The 18,112-nt window shown below is 41.0% G+C and overlaps 1 protein-coding gene across 1 annotated transcript in view; it reads left to right on the top strand.

Moving 5' to 3' along the window:
• The window catches only part of LOC126263743 (lysosomal acid glucosylceramidase-like), a 212,864-nt gene that overhangs the window by 21,325 nt on the left and 173,427 nt on the right, over nt 1–18,112 (top strand). The window contains exon 2 of the mRNA XM_049960926.1: nt 7,917–7,971. Within this exon, the coding sequence (XP_049816883.1) occupies nt 7,920–7,971 (52 nt within the window). The 5' untranslated portion in view covers nt 7,917–7,919. The remainder of the gene's footprint in view (nt 1–7,916; nt 7,972–18,112) is intronic.

Here is an 18,112-nt window from a genome sequence, read left to right on the forward strand (position 1 = left end):
CTCCCCCTCATAGAGGCCTTCAGCGTAATCTTTCCACCTATCCACTCTCTTCTCTGCGTTTAACAGTGGAATTCCAATTGCACTCTGAATGCTGCCGCCCTTGCTTTTAATTTCACAGAATGATGCCATGACTTTTCAGTTCGTTGGGTCAGTCCTTCCGAAGATCTTTTGGTCTTCCATTTTCCCGTCTTCATTGCAACCATTTCGCCTTGGCTTGCCTGCACTACCTACTTATTCCATTTCTGAGTGTTTTATATTGCTGTTTTCGCGTTTCTCCCTGAACATTTTAGTACTGCCTTCCTTCGTTCATAAACTGAAGTATTTCATCTGATACACAAGGTTTCTTAGCAGTTACCTTTCTAGTAACTATATTTGTCTTCCCGCCATCTGTGATTGCTCTTTTTGAGATGACAACATCTCTTCAACTGAAATGAGTACTGTGGCATTCCTTATCTTTAGCGAATTTCAAACGCGTTTCATCATTTCTCATTAGTTTAGTATCCCTCTTCTTTCGACACTGATTCTTCCGTAAGATTCTCTTAAACTTCACTCTACTCTTCATCATACTATAATATCTGCTCCTGGGTACGTCTTACAATGCAGCATCTGATTTCGGAACGTCTGTCTGACCGTGATGTAATCCATCTGGAATCTTTCCGTATCTACAGGTCTTTTCCAAGTATATCTTGTGATTTTTGAACAGTATATTACTAACTGAAATTTATTGCACAACTCAGCCTTTCTTCTCTCTCATTCCTACTACCAAGCCCATATTCTCCTGTTTCCTCCAAAACTGCGAATACGGTTATACACCAACTGTACAAATGATTACTGACAGATGAAAATCTGTGCCGGACTGGACTCGGATCCGGGTTTCCCGCTTAACGCCAGCGGTGGCCTTGACCATTTTGGCTATCCGCGTACGCCTCCCGGACCGAACCAATCTTTGATTTGCCCCGGTCCGGCATGAACTGTCATCTGTCACTGATCATTGGTACAATTGGTGTATAATTTTATCAGCAATTTGTGAATACATTTCGATAAGTTAATACGGCTGCAGATCGTCGCCAAGAAGGTCATTGTATTAGACTACACAAGCCCTGAACCATACAGATATTTCCAACCTGTTCTTCATCTTTTGCTTGCGACGTCGGCATGTATGACAAAACTATTGTTGTCGGCGTTAGTATCTGTCGAATCTGATGAAAACAAACCCATCACTGAACTGTTCACAGTAACTTACTCTCTGCCCTACCTTCCTATTCGTAACGAATCTACTCCTTTATGCCATTTTCTGCTGCTGTTGATATTACCCTGTATTCATCTGATCGGAAACGTTTACCTTCTTTCCATTTCATTTCACCGACCCCCACTATATCTAGACTAAGCCTTTGCATTTCCCTATTCATTTTTTCTAGCTTCCTTACCACTTCAGACTTGAGACATTCCACGCTCTGATTCGTAAAATATTATCCTTTCGTTGGTCTTTCCAACTTTTCTCGTGGTCAGCTCCCACTTGGCGGCTCCCTCCCAGGAACCGGAATGGTGGGCTAATCCGGAATTTTTTGCCAATGGAGACACTTTTTCCAGTTACAAGCTGCATCTCTTTTAATACACATAAATATGTGTCTTTAATGCAGTTATTTCCATTGCCTTCTGCATCCTCATGCCATTGATCATTGCTGATCTTCCGCCTTTTAGGGGAAGTTTCCCACCTGAGGGGCAAGAAGAGTGCCCTGAACCTCTGTCCGCTTCTCCACCTTCTTCGACAAGGCCATTGGCAGAATGGGAGTGAGTTGTTCCGCCGATAGTCTTTCGGCTGCCATTGCTGATGGTACAGATAACACTACGTATCCAGAATGAGATTTTCACTCTGCAGCGGAGTGTGCGCTGATATGAAACTTCCTGGCAGATTAAAACTGTGTGCCCGACCGAGACCCGAACTCGGGACCTTTGCCTTTCGCGTGCAAGTGCTCTACCATCTGAACTACCGAAGCACGACTCACGCCCGGTCCTCACAGCTTTACTTCTGCCAGTATCTCGTCTCCTACCTTCCAAACTTTACAGAAGCTCTCCTGCGAACCTTGCAGAACTAGCACTCCTGAAAGAAAGGATACTGCGGAGACATGGCTTAGCCACAGCCTGGGGGATGTTTCCAGAATGAGAAACTTAAGGTGCTTCGGTAGCTCAAATGGTAGAGCACTTGCCCGCGAAAGGCAAAGGTCCCGAGTTCGGGTCTCGGTCGGGCACACAGTTTTAATCTGCCAGGAAGTTTCATATCAGCGCACACTCCGCTGCAGAGTGAAAATCTCATTCTGGAAACATCCCCCAGGCTGTGGCTAAGCCATGTCTCCGCAGTATCCTTTCTTTCAGGAGTGCTAGTTCTGCAAGTTTCGCAGGAGAGCTTCTGTAAAGTTTGGAAGGCAGGAGACGAGATACTGGCAGAAGTAAAGCTGTGAGGACCGAGCGTGAGTCGTGCTTCGGTAGCTCAGATGGCAGAGCACTTGCCCGCGGAAGGCAAAGGTCCCGAGTTCGGGTCTCGGTCGAGCACACAGTTTTAATCTGCCAGGAAGTTTCATAACACTACGTATATTTCACTCTCATCATTACTACAATCATACATTTTAGACACAAACCTTCCTCGTGAATCTGTCTATTAATGAGAACCTTATCAAAATCCCTACAGTAGTTCGTGAGATTAGCCTTCACACATAAGCAGACAGAACGCGTCGGTTGACATTAATCTATAACTGGTTTAGATGTACAGATGTGTAACTTTTTGGGTTTTTATAATGAAAGATCAAGTCCGTATAAGGACAGCGACAATGTTAGCCTGGGTGAGTTCCCGTTAAGAATTCGGCGACTAAAGATAAGCACAGATAAGCGGGGTATCAGTTGCGATTAAGGTGTCTGGAGCTTTGCGAACGACAAGTCTAGGGACTTCTTGAATTTCTGCTTCGGTTACGAACATAACAGAAATTTTCGACAGGTGTGTTCGTGGACTTTAACTCCTGAACAGCAGAGCGATGTTAGACCTGTGAAAATTGTTTTTTAGATTCGTGGACTTTCATTTTTAAGTACAGCATCGTGTTTAAAGACTTGTGAAATTCGTTGGCTCGTGGGCTACGTAAAGTTATCCACAAACGATTTTTCGAACACTGAACGGCAACGTGGCGTGCCAGACTTACTGTACTCTTGTCGGAGCTCTGAAACCAATCTATCATTGCCGTAGTAATTAGGGTTTAATGAAACGTTTTTATTGCTGAAAAGAACCCAACTTGTTTTAAGGAAATCCATTCATTTCGCCAACTATAATCCTGGTTGCAGTTTAATCAAGTTAAAGGAAGTTAACGGAATAATAACAGGATACTGCGAAAAGAGTGTGGCTCACCCCTGGACGCAAACAAAGCTAACCACCTTTGAAAATCGGTTACGCATTTAGCTAAGCGCTTTGAGATCGAGATAGTGTGTAAGGAGAGAATTAAGTACGAGGACGTAGCAAGGGGGCTGAAGAATACGTCAGTCTAGATTATTTGCATACTACTGGTTCTCGAAACTTTGTAAGTATACTTTGACGGGAAAGGCGTTTCTGTCTGTCAATTCTGACTTTTCAGCATTTCTCTGACACACTCCCGCCAGTCAGATAAACCTGTGACCATTCATGCCGCCCTTCTTTGCACTCCTGCGTTTTGTGTCCTCCGTTTTGGTATGGATCTTCTGCCTGTGGTACTTTTAGAGACAGAGCACTTGCCACAGTCTCCAACAACAGCCATTCCGTACGTATCGGTCTAAAATTGTGTCGACATCAGATCAAGATTAGAGATTCCACGGTGCGTGACAAACGTAAACAGTGAAACAGATGGCTGTTTGTTCCACGCTGAAAATGTCAGACAGGGTATTCTGCTGTGATTTAACCAACTACGTTAATCGACTGCTACGGGTCACGTACGCCGTACTACTTTCTCAACACTGCAGTCCACTTGAAAAACAAATCTGCTTGTTTTTGTTACGAGTTGTTGACACAGGAACATTATGAACAAGGGAAAGGGCTCGTGGCAGGTTTCACACGGTCCGCAAGCCAGATGTGGGGGAACGGGTGTTGTGAAGAGTGGCAAATGATCCTGAAATACGAATATTTCGTTGTCAGGAACCCTACACAAGTAAGATAAACTCTGTATCAGTTCCGTATATCATTTAGAAAAAGACATCTTTCAGTGCAAAGAAATTCACATATAGCAGAATGCTTTGTTCATTTGCTTCCCTTTGAGCCCCGAACTTTAGGATTTCCCTTAGGGCAATTTAGTTGACCACCAGCAAATGCCCGATTCTTTAAAGAACCCAACACCCATGTATAAAACTGTTTCAAACGTCTGATCACTAATTAATTAATGTATTAAATATTTGCTATAAATTTGTAAGCAAGAAAAAGTTTAGGGAAGGTCTGAAATAATGCTTAAAGTTTGTTAGAAGTAGCCAACTGCATACATTATGGAAGACTGGATGAATAAAAACTGGATAATGGGCGGTGCATTTTAAGAAGCTAGTTCATCACGTATCTCAATGTTCATGACGTTATGTCCTGAACTAGGTGTCGTACAATGATATAATTTTGCACGTAGGTTTGGTGGTATATGCGGATACTGTCTGCAAACTGTAATGTGACTGCCTCGGTAGATGCACGCCAAGCGCGGCGGATAGCCTGGGTTCGATTCCCGGCCTGATCGGAGATTTTCTCCGCTCGGGGACTGGGTGTTTTGTTGTCCTTACGTTCGTATCGTCGTAATTTCGCTATTAAAATGGTTATGTGGATACGTCCCGGAAGCCAGTTTATTAAAAAATGTGTTGTGAATGGAATTCGTGCTAAAGAAATAATAAATGAAAATAGGAAAAATACACAAAAAGCAGAGGAATTCAGCAATCTTTCAGAAACTGAATTATCCAAAATTATAAAGACGAACACCATATTAATATTAAGTGACTTCAATGCACAAATAGGCGGAGAAAAGAAATGTAGAAACGTAGTAGGACAATACCCAGCTCATAGAAGAACCAACGCAGATGCTTGAGGCAATCAGTTTGTGTCAAAGCTCTCACCTGAAACTAATGTAAACCTTCCTTAGGAAACTCCCAAGAAAAGCTAAAACGTAGATATCACACAGTCCAATGTTAGGAGAATTTCAGTTTGATTATGTGACTATTTCGCAAAAAGTACAATGGAAATTATGAATGTGAAAATAGTAAGGAATGATAAATCTGATTCTGTTCATTACTTCTCGAAAATTAAAGTCAAGCTCCTATCTAATAAAGAACAAGAAAATCCCGAAGGTTAATAAAACATGCGAAGAAGCCATATCTGAGAGGGCTAAAAATTGGGAAAAATGGAAATGCTCAAAGAATGTTGAAGATAATGTCAATTTAAAAAACAAAGTTAGGAAACAGCCAGGTTAATCAAAATACCAAACGAGCCTTTGGAAGGGAGAAACTTTTGAAAATTAACAAAAACTCTGTAAAAAATAACACCCGTGACTTTTATCAAACTTTGGGTTAAGCAATACTGAAGATTGTGAAATACGAGCAAGATATTTTCATCAGCTTCTGAGCTGTCGTGAACCAAGTCATAAATTGGAATTCTCAGATATTAATGAAAATCTGGAAGAAGATTTACCACCAACTATAGAAGAAATTGGAGGAGTGACTAAAAACCTCTAAAACAACAAAGCTAGTGGAGAAGATTCTATTACAGCTGAACGTTTGAAGCGGTCCTTGCCAAATATAGCGAATGAGCTAAATTTACGCTTTGAAGAAATCTAGAAAATAGAAAGATCCCATAAGAATGGAAAGTTGGCACCAAAAAGGTATTAAACAGCATCTAAAGCAACTAAGAGGAATCTCTTTACTGATAGTAGCGTATAAAATATTTTCCAAGATTTTATTAAGCAGTCATTTAGGTGAAACCATGGTGGTTTGAGGAAGGGAAATCATGCTTAGAACATTGTAGTTATGTTTGTGGATTTCAAACAGGCTTTTGATCCTGTTGCCAGAGAAACTGTAGATAAAATAATTCGAGAATTTGGCATAAAATCTAAAATAAGCAAAACTAATCCGTGAAAAACATACAGATACAGTCTGTAAAGTAAAATTTACGGAAGAAATTTCACAGCCTTTCAAAATAAAAACAGGTGTACGATAAGGTGACGGCCTATCCCCAGTCCTTTTTAATAGTGTGTAAGAAAAACAGTGAGAATTTGGAACGAAAAACGTACTGAACTCAACATTTCACCTTCTAAAGTTAGCAAAATGAAGCAAATAGATAGAAAACAACTCTCTTGCATTTGCAGACAATTTTTCTACACAATCCGAAATCATGGTATCTGCTATAAGACAAATAAATCTCCTGGAAGAAATAGCCAGCAGAGCTGGCTTAAGAGTTTCCGCAGAAAAAAAAACAAAGTTTTAACAAACGTTAAAGATGCTGCAAAATTCCTGAAAACAGGTATTGGACAACTAGAGAGGGTAAAAAACGTTCAAATATCTTGGGGAGATACTCCGAAAAAATGCTTTGGAAAAATCTGCAATAGAGGAAAAGAGAGAGCATATGATAATCACCAAAGACCTCTACGATAAAAAATGCATACCCAAACATGCAAAAATGAGGCACTGCAACACAACAGTGAAGCTAAACTGCCTATATTCAAGCGAATGTCCGACATTAAACTATAATTAGGTAAATTAGAAATATTAGAATGACGAATTATAAGGAAAGTATTAGGACCACAAAACACTGCAGAAGGTTGGAAAGTACGAAATAATGTTGAAATATAACAAAGTTTTGAAAATATTTCAAACGTAATGAGAAAAAGAATACTCGCGTTTTTTGAACATTTATTTCGAATGTAAGACAGGTGAGGTAAGAATTCCACTATAAGCTGGGTCAAAGAAGTAAAAAAGGATTTAGAAAGAAACAATATAAAAGCAGAGGATAAAAACAACAGAGAAGCCTTTAGGGGAAAAAAGTATTGAAAATGGAAGGATTGCAGGCAGGGCAGCTAAAAAGGCTTGTTCAGAATCATCTGATGACAGAAAGAGGAAACATAGCGAACAGATGGAAAGTTACTAGAAGAAAAGGAAATAACAAAGAATGAAGAACTGAAACTGGAAGTGGTCGTCAGATGTGCTATTCGCAGTTACAAAAAAAAAAAAAAAAAAAAAAAAGAAATTAAAAAATTAAACGTCATGCTCGATGCTAATGTTTTATTACATGAACAACGGAAATGTAATAAGCAATTAAAGTTTTTTTCCTTTCATCATTTTTCTTGGGGAGGGGGGGAGGGGGTGTCACCGAGAAAAGGTTTGGAATTGTGTGTAACGTTTGTTGGATAATGCTAAGTGCTCTCATTCTCCCATGCTTGATAAATTAAGTCCGGACATTTGCACGCCGTAGATAAGTTGCCTTGAAACAAACACACAGTTTCTAACTGTAATGCTTGTCTTACCATGTTAAACTTTTAACATAAATTAAATTTTGACAGCATCTGAAATTTTTGAATTTGGTCCTTAATCACGCGAAATATTGAAAACCAAATTTTTGTTGCCCTGTAAGCCGTTAGATCGGCAACTTGCAAATGGATGTTGTTACTGTGCCTCGGGTTCCGAGATAGTTGCATAGTAATATAGATGTTATTCATTGTTGCCAATGTATCAGTGGTTCTAAATAAAGAGAATGTTCCACACCTGCAGTGCTGCTTCCGCTAACGTCCCTGTGTAGAGGATGCTGGAATAAGATGTAATGGTTGCAATAAAGTCCTCCCATGTGTTTCATTTGATAAATGAAGGCTTCATTTGTGAACTAACACTTTTAAAACGACAATCCGCTTGCATCAGTATCTCTCAGTACTAAGGTTTTTTCTTTATTGCAGACTATGGAGTTCCTGCATGCACTGGCTGCTTTCTTCATCCTAACTTGTTCTGCAGGTAAGATATCTGTTACAATTACAGGTAAGCAAAATGAAAGTACAGAAACTGAAGAAATAATTCACCTGTATGTCACGTAAAATAATCTGCATACATATCATGTGGGTACCCATATCAACGTAGAATTATATATATATATATATATATATATATATATATATATATATATATATATATATATATATATATCCATTTGTTTATATCGCTAGAATTTATTCAGATGTTGGGTCTCCAATATAGCACTGTGTACTTGGAGGGCGACAGGCAGCTTTCGCTCACTTGCACTCAAGTGCTTCAGTGTCGCCACGGTATGTGGTGCAAGGAGTAAACCACTGGAACGGTATGTGGCGGAAGGGACTTTAAATCCTTACCCAGTCATCTGCATTTACAATATGCATGATTCTCTAAATCGTTCTACATGAATACCAGACTGTTCCTTACGCTTAGTTACGGCCGAATTCGTTCCACATCGTGCAAAGCTTGTACACAACCTTTAATGATAGCGATGAGGAAGGAGGATGTTAAGTTGTGAAGCTACATGCAATCGTAATTTCGTTTATCATTTTACCATTTGATTCTTAACATCCTTTTGTAATGACATATTTGAATGCTGCTCCTTTATTCTTCACTAGCTTTACCATATCCCACGTTTCTTTGAAATAAGTAAGGTCCGAACGGCCGCGAAATGGAAATCACAGTGAAAATCAAAAATGTCTTATTTGTTACAACTTCCACCTACTTCTCTAAATAGTCGCCGCTCCGACTTAGATTTGTTGTAGCACTGTGCCAACTTCCCAATACCCTCGTCATAGAAGGCAGCCGCCTGTGCCTTCCGCCACTTCTCTACAGTGGTCGGCGGCTGTTTGTGTGTGCCAATATCTTTTCTTTTTATCTGACGGTTCATGTGAGCATAGATGAACATTAGAGGGAGCCAAGGCCGGGCTATATGGTGCGGACGAGAATTGTCATGAGGAAGGAAATGCATGACGGGTACGTTATATGGGGTTGGTTGCATGATATCAGGCGAAACCCCTAAGCGGGCACTCATACTTGGCGGAGGACTGTTATTCTTGGCATCTTTACATGCTCACTGTGTGCTCAGAACTGAAAAGAGCGACATGACGCTGTCGACAGCATACTTGAGACACTGACCAACACATCTGTGCAAAGATTCACTTTCGTTACCATTTCGCGACTTAACGGACCTTGCTTTCCGAACAGCCCTCATACATTCACTATTGAGCCAAAACATACCTGTTTGAACAGTGTAATGCACGGCATTCTAGCTTGCAAGAAGGAAAGCTTCACCAGACCAGCATCGAACCCCCATGGAGCATTAATGACCACGGCTGTTGCACTGATCTGTCTGTCTGTGATTTTAGATGGTTTTCCACCCCAGTTTAGGCAAATGCTGAATTTCTCTCCCAAAATATATGACACACAAACAATTAAAATACGACTACACAGAGAACAAAGTTTATACAAATCACAGACAGCTTCGAACATCTCAATGTCAGTCATTCTACTGGCTCTGTTGAGCTGTCTTCAGCCTTTCTATACTTCTTAGCACCTCTGTCGGTGCATCTGTGATTTTAATTCTGAGGAGAAGGAACAGTAGCAGAGTGTTTCATCAGACAGCCACAGCGGCACTTTAATGTTCTGATACTGTATTTTCTCAAATTACATTTTGCAAACTGCAGGGACTGACTAGAAATAGAGGAAAAAAGGTCCTGTGAACATGTGCCCGGCAATCTGCGGGGTGTGTGCAGCGACAACAAATCGTCCCGGAACACAATACCGAGCTGCATCACATCCGCGTCACAACAGACGTTCAAAGTGATCTCCATGGGATTGTATGTAATAGGAATAGTAGCGGCTGTCATTCAGGATACCTTGGCTTACACCTTGTTGGCGGGCCACTTGCCTGGAGCTTGTGCTAGGGTTCGACTCAATATCCTGTAGAATGCAGTCCTCCAAATCTGGTGTATGTACAGTCCGCCGCCTCCCTGCACGTTCGCCTGTCTGAAAGAACCCATGATAACACAAATAATATTTAATGTGGTTGGTGTCAGTGAAGGTGTTTGTATGGGTATAGCCGTGCATGGCCATACATCAATACTCTACCATTCAGGACCTTTTTCCTCCATTTTCAGTCAGGAATCCGTCCCTGCAGTTTGCCGTTTTTATTATTGTTCACCATTTATGCCCCCCTAACCATGCTTATTATGTATCCGTGCTATATTTCTATGCTCCTTGCTATATTTCTGTGCTTCCTTTTTTCCTACGCATTATCTCGTCTGCTAGAGAGAGAGTGTGTGACTCTCTTTGTGCGATGATTCCATATACCTTGAATGGTAGTGGCAGTTTAGCCAACTTTTGTGTAGAGCTAAAGTAGTTGTTACGCAATACCTGTGTAGTAAGCAGCCAGTCTTCATCTGATTGGAAATCAATTACATGTGGTGTTCCTCAAGGTTCCATCTTGGGTACTCTGTTTTTCTTGTGTATATTAATGAAGTCTTCTCTGTTACATTGCCAGATGCTAACTTTGTTCTGTTTGCAGATGATACAAACATTGCAAAAAATAGCGAGTCAAGTACAAATTTACAAATGGCTGCTAATTAAATTTTCAGTGTCATTAATAAACGGTTTAAAGCTAATTCAATGTCGTTAAACTTTGAAAAGACCCACTATATGAAGTTCAGAACCTGTGAGAGATATCCTCCCATCATGTGTATAACATTTGAAGACGTGTAGTTCGAAGAGGTTGACAGCGCTAAATTTCTGGGATTACAACTAGATAATAAATTCAGTTGGGGAGAGCATTCCACAGAATTGCTGAAGTGCCTAAAAAAGTTTGTATTTGCAATGAGAATGATGTCAGATGCACGAGATAGGAATATAAAAAATTTATGTACTTTGTTTACTTTCATTCAATTATGTTACACGGGATCATATTCTGCAGTAACTCATCAAACCAACCAAAAGTTTTTAGAGTGCAAAAGCGTAGGCTCATTTGTGGAGTAAATTCAAGAACATTATGTAGAAACCTATTCAAGGAACTTTGTATTCTAATCACTGTTTCTCAGTATATTTATTCTTTAATGAATTTTTTGTGCAAGTAGTATATGTCTATTTCCAAACAATAGTTTCATACATAGTATCAATACTAGGAATAAGAACAATCTACTTAAAGACCTAGAATCACTTACCTTGGTCTGAAAAGGGGTCCAGTATTCAGGAAAACACGTTTTTCATTAATTTCCAGCAACCATTAAAAACTTGATTAAAGATTTATAAGGATGTTATAATACAAATTTTCTTTTCCACAGATCTTGCACAATTTCTGTATTGTGCTTAACGAGTGTCATTATATGCGTTGTCATCCTACATCGTGTTTCTTTCTTATACTTTTGTGTGAAGTGTATTCGTCTCTTTTTGGGGATTTTAAAGTGTTTTACATTGTGTAGGACTTTTTTAACTATTGCAGAAGACGAAATATTGCGTGTTAGGAAATACCGGTGAAGATTGTTTCATTGTTTTAGGTTTGCATGTGGCGAATATTTTGTTTAGTGTTGCTAAATTAGATAAAGATTTACTGTATTATTTCGAGGATCTAACTTGTATAGGCAAGTGTCTCAGCATTGGTATCTGGGTTCACGTGTTTTAGTTGTAAAATGGATACGCGTAATAGCTGAAGAAGTTGCACGAGGAGAAAGGAATTAGAAGTTGGGGAGTTGGTAGATAGTACATCAAGGACTCAATGTTATAGAAAAGAGACTCGTCCCTTCAGTGATGAAAATGTTCAGATCGAGAGAGCATGTGCTTTCAGTGCTAAGTGCTCAGAGAAACTAGTGACTGACCCGGATTTTAGTGGCGCTGCGGAAGCGTTGAATTTTGAGTACAGCCCGTATGCCCCACTCATGGTTGCTGGTAGCCCGAGCCATGTACACAGTTTCCAAGGTGCGAGTGCACACGAGGCTAAAACACCAGTAAACGTGCAGAGTTCACCGTTATTTGTGTCTCCAAACCTTGAATGGGCGTTAGACGTTTTATTGGGGCTAATTTTTGTAGCTAACGCGAAAAGTGGTGAGTTAAAGAAAGAGTCATTTGCGGAAAATGCTAAGATGTATGTTGAACAGAACGAGAATTCAAGGAAAGAGTTAACTGAGGAAAATACTAAGTTGGGATAGGAATCAATTGCTGAAAGTGCCGAGTAGAAAAAATAGTTAGAAAACGATTTAATTGAAAAAATCGGAGGGAAGTTTCGAGACACGGTGATTGAATTTAAAGATGATGTCGCCGTAGAGTTCAGGACAAAGTTTGAACAGGTAGAAAGCCATTTAAATGTAATGCAGGAGGAACAAACAAGAGTAAACGAAGAAGTTACATCGCGGTGTGAGAACTTAGAAGCGAAATGCCGTGCGTTGAGTGAAAAGTGCTCGTGAAAGTGAAGAATTTTTTTATTCAGTTAGCAAACATCGGGCTGGTAAAAGATAAGGTTGAGGAGAAGTTACCACCACCTAAAACTAAAGAAGAACGAGGAGTTGAAGTTAACTGGTACGAAGAAAATGTAAAGTTCAAAGAGTAGCTGGAGAGGCTCGCAGAGTGTGTAGTTTTAACGGTTTCCGGAAATAATGACAGGATGGCACCGGTAATGACTGCGGAAAGTGAGGAGATAGGGTCCTTACTGAAGTTCCAGCAAGGGCAGTGTGAAATAAATCGAAGACATCGAGGCGCCACGAATGAACTGAGCAACCCTGTGTCTCAAGTTGAAATTCTCCTCAGGTGTAAGGTTGAGGAGAGAACACGCGCACGGTAAAATGACGAGAGGAATTTGGGCCCTGAGGATGACAACGAATTCAGGCTTCGTCATGGCAGTAATAGGTGGGAGTGAGTAGACACCTTAGCGAAAGATCGCCCAGTGAGGAAGTGCAGGACTTTGATTAGAAGCATTTCCTCTCGGTATGGAAATTCGAAGTATTTAGAAATTCGTCTACTGCAATAAATCCTCGAACTTGACTCGAACAATTCGAATATTCCCTCCCACTTGCTTGGTTGAGCGGTTATAAAATAGTATTTACGTGTGGTACCTGGAAAGTGAACCAGCAACTAGAATGAGATCGATAGCACGAATGTGTGACACGGTGCGTGACTTCTACCATGCAGTGAAATGGTTAGGGGAACCGGAATAGTAACAGGAAAGTATAGCTTTGCAGGAAGGGTTGGAGTTCAGCTCAGCTACTCCCCGCAACAAGCAGTCAGAAAACAGACAGCCATCACAGGTCTGAACGTTGTCGACCGACGAAGGTGTTGTCGGACGACGAACCAGGTCGAGGACACGTATGTACATTATACTGGACAAGAAAATCCAAGAAAGGATTAGCAGCAGGAGCCCACCAACAATGAGCATTCAGCCGTTAGCCCCGTGGTTACGATTTCTATTAGGAAACATCGCCCCTTCTCTGTGATTATTTTCGGAAACGCAAAGAGGCGGGAGCTTGACCCATCTTCCCGTTGGGGGGACGAAGGTGAAGGGAGCAATTTCTGGAAAGAGCGTGGAGGTCAAATGGCACACTCAAATTTCTTTTAAGTGTGAGGGATGTGATTTTGAAGCGTTTTTTGTATAATATTCTCCCCCTGATGTAAGTCAAAGTGACACTGGGACCAACTTCATGAGTACCCACTGTGTAAATTGTAGATTTAAGTGTAGGTGTAATGACTATAGATATTGAGGGAAACCCTGATCTGAATTGTGACCAGATCTGGAGATCCTTCTCAACTGCATAGATGGGGTAGGCTTTCCGTTCTCGGAGCGGGGAAGGAATGAAGTTTCTGCTATGCTTATGAAGGAGGGCTTTGCTAGTCTGGGGGGAGGGGTTAGACAGAGATCGACTGAACGAGATTGTATCACTGTCCTAGTAACCATGTATACGTATTTTCTTATACACCTGGTGAATTAAGGATTTCACTTATGAATTCCAAGCATGGGAACGTCAAAAATTGTTCACCAATCGTTGCTCTGTTCCGTTAAAGTATAAAAAAAAGCCGGTCGCGGTGGTCTAGCGGTTCTAGGTGCTCATTCCGGAGCCGCGCGACCGCTACGGTCGCAGGTTCGAATCCTGCCTCGGGCTTGGATGTATGTGATGTCCTTAGGTTAGTTAGGTTTAAGTAGTTCTAAGTTCTAGGGGACTAATGACCACAGATGTTAAGTCCCATAGTGCTCAGAGCCATTTGAACCATATAAAACAAAGATTGCTGCGGAGATTACCACGTTGCTGGACAAGAGCTGTCTAGTATAGGATATTTTGCATATATTTCTTGTGAACTGGTGATTAACCATGCATGTTTACGTTTACATAAAGTTTGAGAAGACCGTTGAGGAGTTAGATTAAAGGAATGTTTTCATGAGAGGAGAAACACTGAGATCAGAATCCGATAAGGACGGCCTATGAGGAATAGGGTTGCATAAAAATGGGTACCCAACAAGAATCCAAGCGAAGTCATGGATGAATGGAAATGATTGGCGAGATGGTGAGGGGCAGATGAATGGTAAAGTATGTTTTAGTCAGAGCGTCCGTCATGAGTATCAGTGACAGATATATTAGAAATAGTTTTTCTTTAGTATTGATCAAACTGAAGCAATTTTATGGCTGAAATATAGTGTACACTGTAACAAAGTATTTGATGACTTTCAGGAATGTGTTTCAATTTATTGATGTGTGTTGTAAACTGATGTGACCGATACGGCGATTATGTTTTAGAAGTGGAGCAGATTTCCGGTTACAGGTATGAGGTCACAAGAAGGTGATGCGTGAAACTTGAGGAAGACCCCGAATAAGGTGGAGGAAATGAACTGAGAAAGAGTAGTAGGAAAATATTTACTACTATTAAAATTGTTTGTGTTACTGCATGAGGAACAGAGGGATAGTAGGAAGTGTGACATGTTAGTATTTGTGATGCCAAAGTTGAACGAAGGGCGATGACTCGATTTTAATTACGACTTTAAAGGGATAACGCTATCTGACTACGATAAATATGACTGACAGTGATTGTGAACTGAACTCTGAAACAAACTACTATAATGCGCACCGACTGGACAACAACTGCTGTTTCCATGGGCGAGCAATAAAGTACAAGGTTTTGTCCTCAAGACTTTAACTGCCGGTGCGGCGCTGTGCTCGCCGTACATGTAGAAAACTCGAGATGTGATGCGTAGTGCGCCTCAGCATTGGGTCTGACGGTAGACCATTTGTCTGCACTCTTCTCGCAGCAAGACCGAATCTTGTCCGCACTCTTCTGCCGAACCACAAAGCATATTATACGTTCCGCAATCTTGCGCAGACCACGACCGAATGAATCTCTTTCAAGCGCTATCCTCCAGGCGGCGGAAAGCTCCAAGTGGAGCTTCGCCTACAAACTAAAATCGCCAGTCGAAAGATGGGAAGACACTCGTGCGCCAATTCCGCGTCATTTCAGGCACTGTAAAATCTATCTGCTATGACGATTTCCTAGGTCACGGACTGCGGTTCAATCAAAACGTGGTTCCTTTTGGCACGCGGGTAACCACACTATGCAGAACAAGATACAGTGCCTCATTGTCATTCTTCCCATAATCAAGCTGTAGACAGAAAGTAAACACTCGATAGAGTTTTAAACAAAGGAAAAAATCAAATAATTGATTGTAAGGATAATCGATACTGTCAAATAAATAACTGTGAAAGAAACACCGATATCTCCATAATCAAATACTAGACTAAATACGATTAATCGATTAACTGCAATTAGGTCAGAGCAGTTGTTGCTGCCAGAAGTGACAGCCCCTTTGCAATCTGTTTTCATTTCATTGTATATTCTAACTACTACACTGTATTTTAAAATTAATTTTATTTGTTGCCCTTCCCGGTGTTACAATTATTTTAATGGCCATCAGTTGCGTACTGTTGCACAAGCATTTCACCTGCCACCTCGGTCGTTGTTTGTGGTATTAGTATAGTTGAGCGACACTCGAAGCGATAGACGAGCAGTGGGAAACAGTGACATTATCATGTCGTCAGTCAGCGTCAGTACACGTATGGAGAGAGAGGAGAGATGGGCAGGCCTAATTCACACAAAATGACGTGGCGTGTTAGCCTGGTGGTGGGGAGTCGGGAACATAGCATGGGCGTCAGGTGCCAGTTCACACTGAAGTGGCACTGTGAGAGATACAGGACAGTCGTGCTATGAATGGAACAGAATATTTCGTTTACATCGGACGAAGATACTGATGCAATGGATCTTTGGGAACTCTTAAATGTTGAGCAGCGAAGAAAATATTGAGACATCCGTTACGGTTGAAAAAAGGGAAGAAATATGGCACATTTGACGTAATAAATGAACTGAATACGTATCGCGAAAGTTTCCAGCACTTTTAAAAAATGTCTCAAAAGTGTTTCTGTATTGCGGTAGACAAAAGTAAAGGACAGCATTTATAGAAATGCAATGAAACTGGAATGTACCGATTATAATTCCTATTTTTCACATGATATTCATTTGTGTTTTGACTTGGGCTGTTGTACATTCTCAAAAAAAGATTTCTACGCAATAATAAATAAAAACCAGAGTGTTTCAGCAACAAAACGTTCTAACTGCACTGATTCAACGTTGTTCGTGCAGGAAAATAAAAAGATCAGCGTTGTTTTTTTTTAATATAGCATAAGTAACTGTGTAATAACTGGTACAAAAATATGCAAAATAGTGTTTCACCTTATATACACTGCCTGAATCAAGAAAGCTCATATCGATGAGCATAAAATAGATAAGGAAATAGGTAATCATTACAATCCCGCACATACTATGCTTTAGTTATGTCAGTAACAAAACCCCATTTCACATTCATTGCTCACTGGAACACACGCCATTTCTTCGTCAATATGTAAACAAAAATAGTTATTGAATGTATCGTGAATGAAACTGAAAAAAAAAGAGCTGAGCCATAGATCCACATAATGCGCTACCTTAACGCCGAGTGACGCACATCGTAGCTCGGTGCAACCACATGCCAAATGTGTATTACTTATTTACTTGGTACTGCAAAAAGGTATCGCTCCCCTTCCACTGTTCAAAACAACTTCGATATGTTGGCTATACTTCTAACACTGCAATGTATGATGTAAAATACACCAAAGATAAGCTGACCAGTGACTACATCCTTCACTACAAGCTTTTCGAAACGCGCCTGATTATTCACATATTTGCGGAGTACCAACAAGCTGCGATGTCAAGCAATAGGACGCCTTTTTTTACGTGGAAAGTAAAAGTTTACTGAGAAACTAACTACGGCGGCGGATGTAGCTTTCCTTCATCTACATAAAACAAATTTTTTGGGGCACATCAGAAGACTTCAAATTAACGAAACAGCTACTGGCCACTTGAACGCTCGCGTCGCGCCACTATAATCGGATCCACGAACGATGACGGTTTGCGCAGGTCGAGACGAGGACCGGAAATGCATTGATGTTGGTTCCAAGCGACAGTTGCGGTACGCGCATACGTGTGCTTTGCGTTTGATGTAAGCGTGTATTCAGCAAATTATGTCTCTCGCTTGCTTGTGTAGAATTTATCGCTTACCGCCACCATTAACCATGACACGTCGCAACAGATGGAATAAAAATTCACTAAATAACTTCATACGATCACGTTAAACGGTCGCACTGCATACATTTACAGCACAGCGCTCAGAACACTGCTGTATCCCCATTGGCTGTCAGGGAATGCGCAGCAGACCCTAAACTCGACCATCATCGTTCATGACTCCAACTATAATGCCTACCAGAGTCCGTACCGAGCGGGGTGGCGCGGTGGGTAGCATTCGAGAGGACAACGGTTCAAACCCGCGTCCTGCAATCCTGAACAAGGTTTTCCGTGATTTTCTTAAATCAGTTCAGGCATATGCCGGCATAGTTCCTTTCAAACGACACGGCCGACTTCCTTTCCTAAAACGATGGGACCGATGATGTCGCTGTTTCGTCCCCTCCCCCCTTTCAACCAACCAACGAGCGCCCATACGTGAATTGCTTCATGTGTTAACATGGAGGTGGCTTGTAACAGCGCAATGTTCCGGCATAGTTCCTTTCAAACGACACGGCCGACTTCCTTTCCTAAA

The sequence above is a fragment of the Schistocerca nitens genome, chromosome 6, assembly GCF_023898315.1.
Source record: "Schistocerca nitens isolate TAMUIC-IGC-003100 chromosome 6, iqSchNite1.1, whole genome shotgun sequence".
Taxonomy (NCBI): domain Eukaryota; kingdom Metazoa; phylum Arthropoda; class Insecta; order Orthoptera; family Acrididae; genus Schistocerca; species Schistocerca nitens.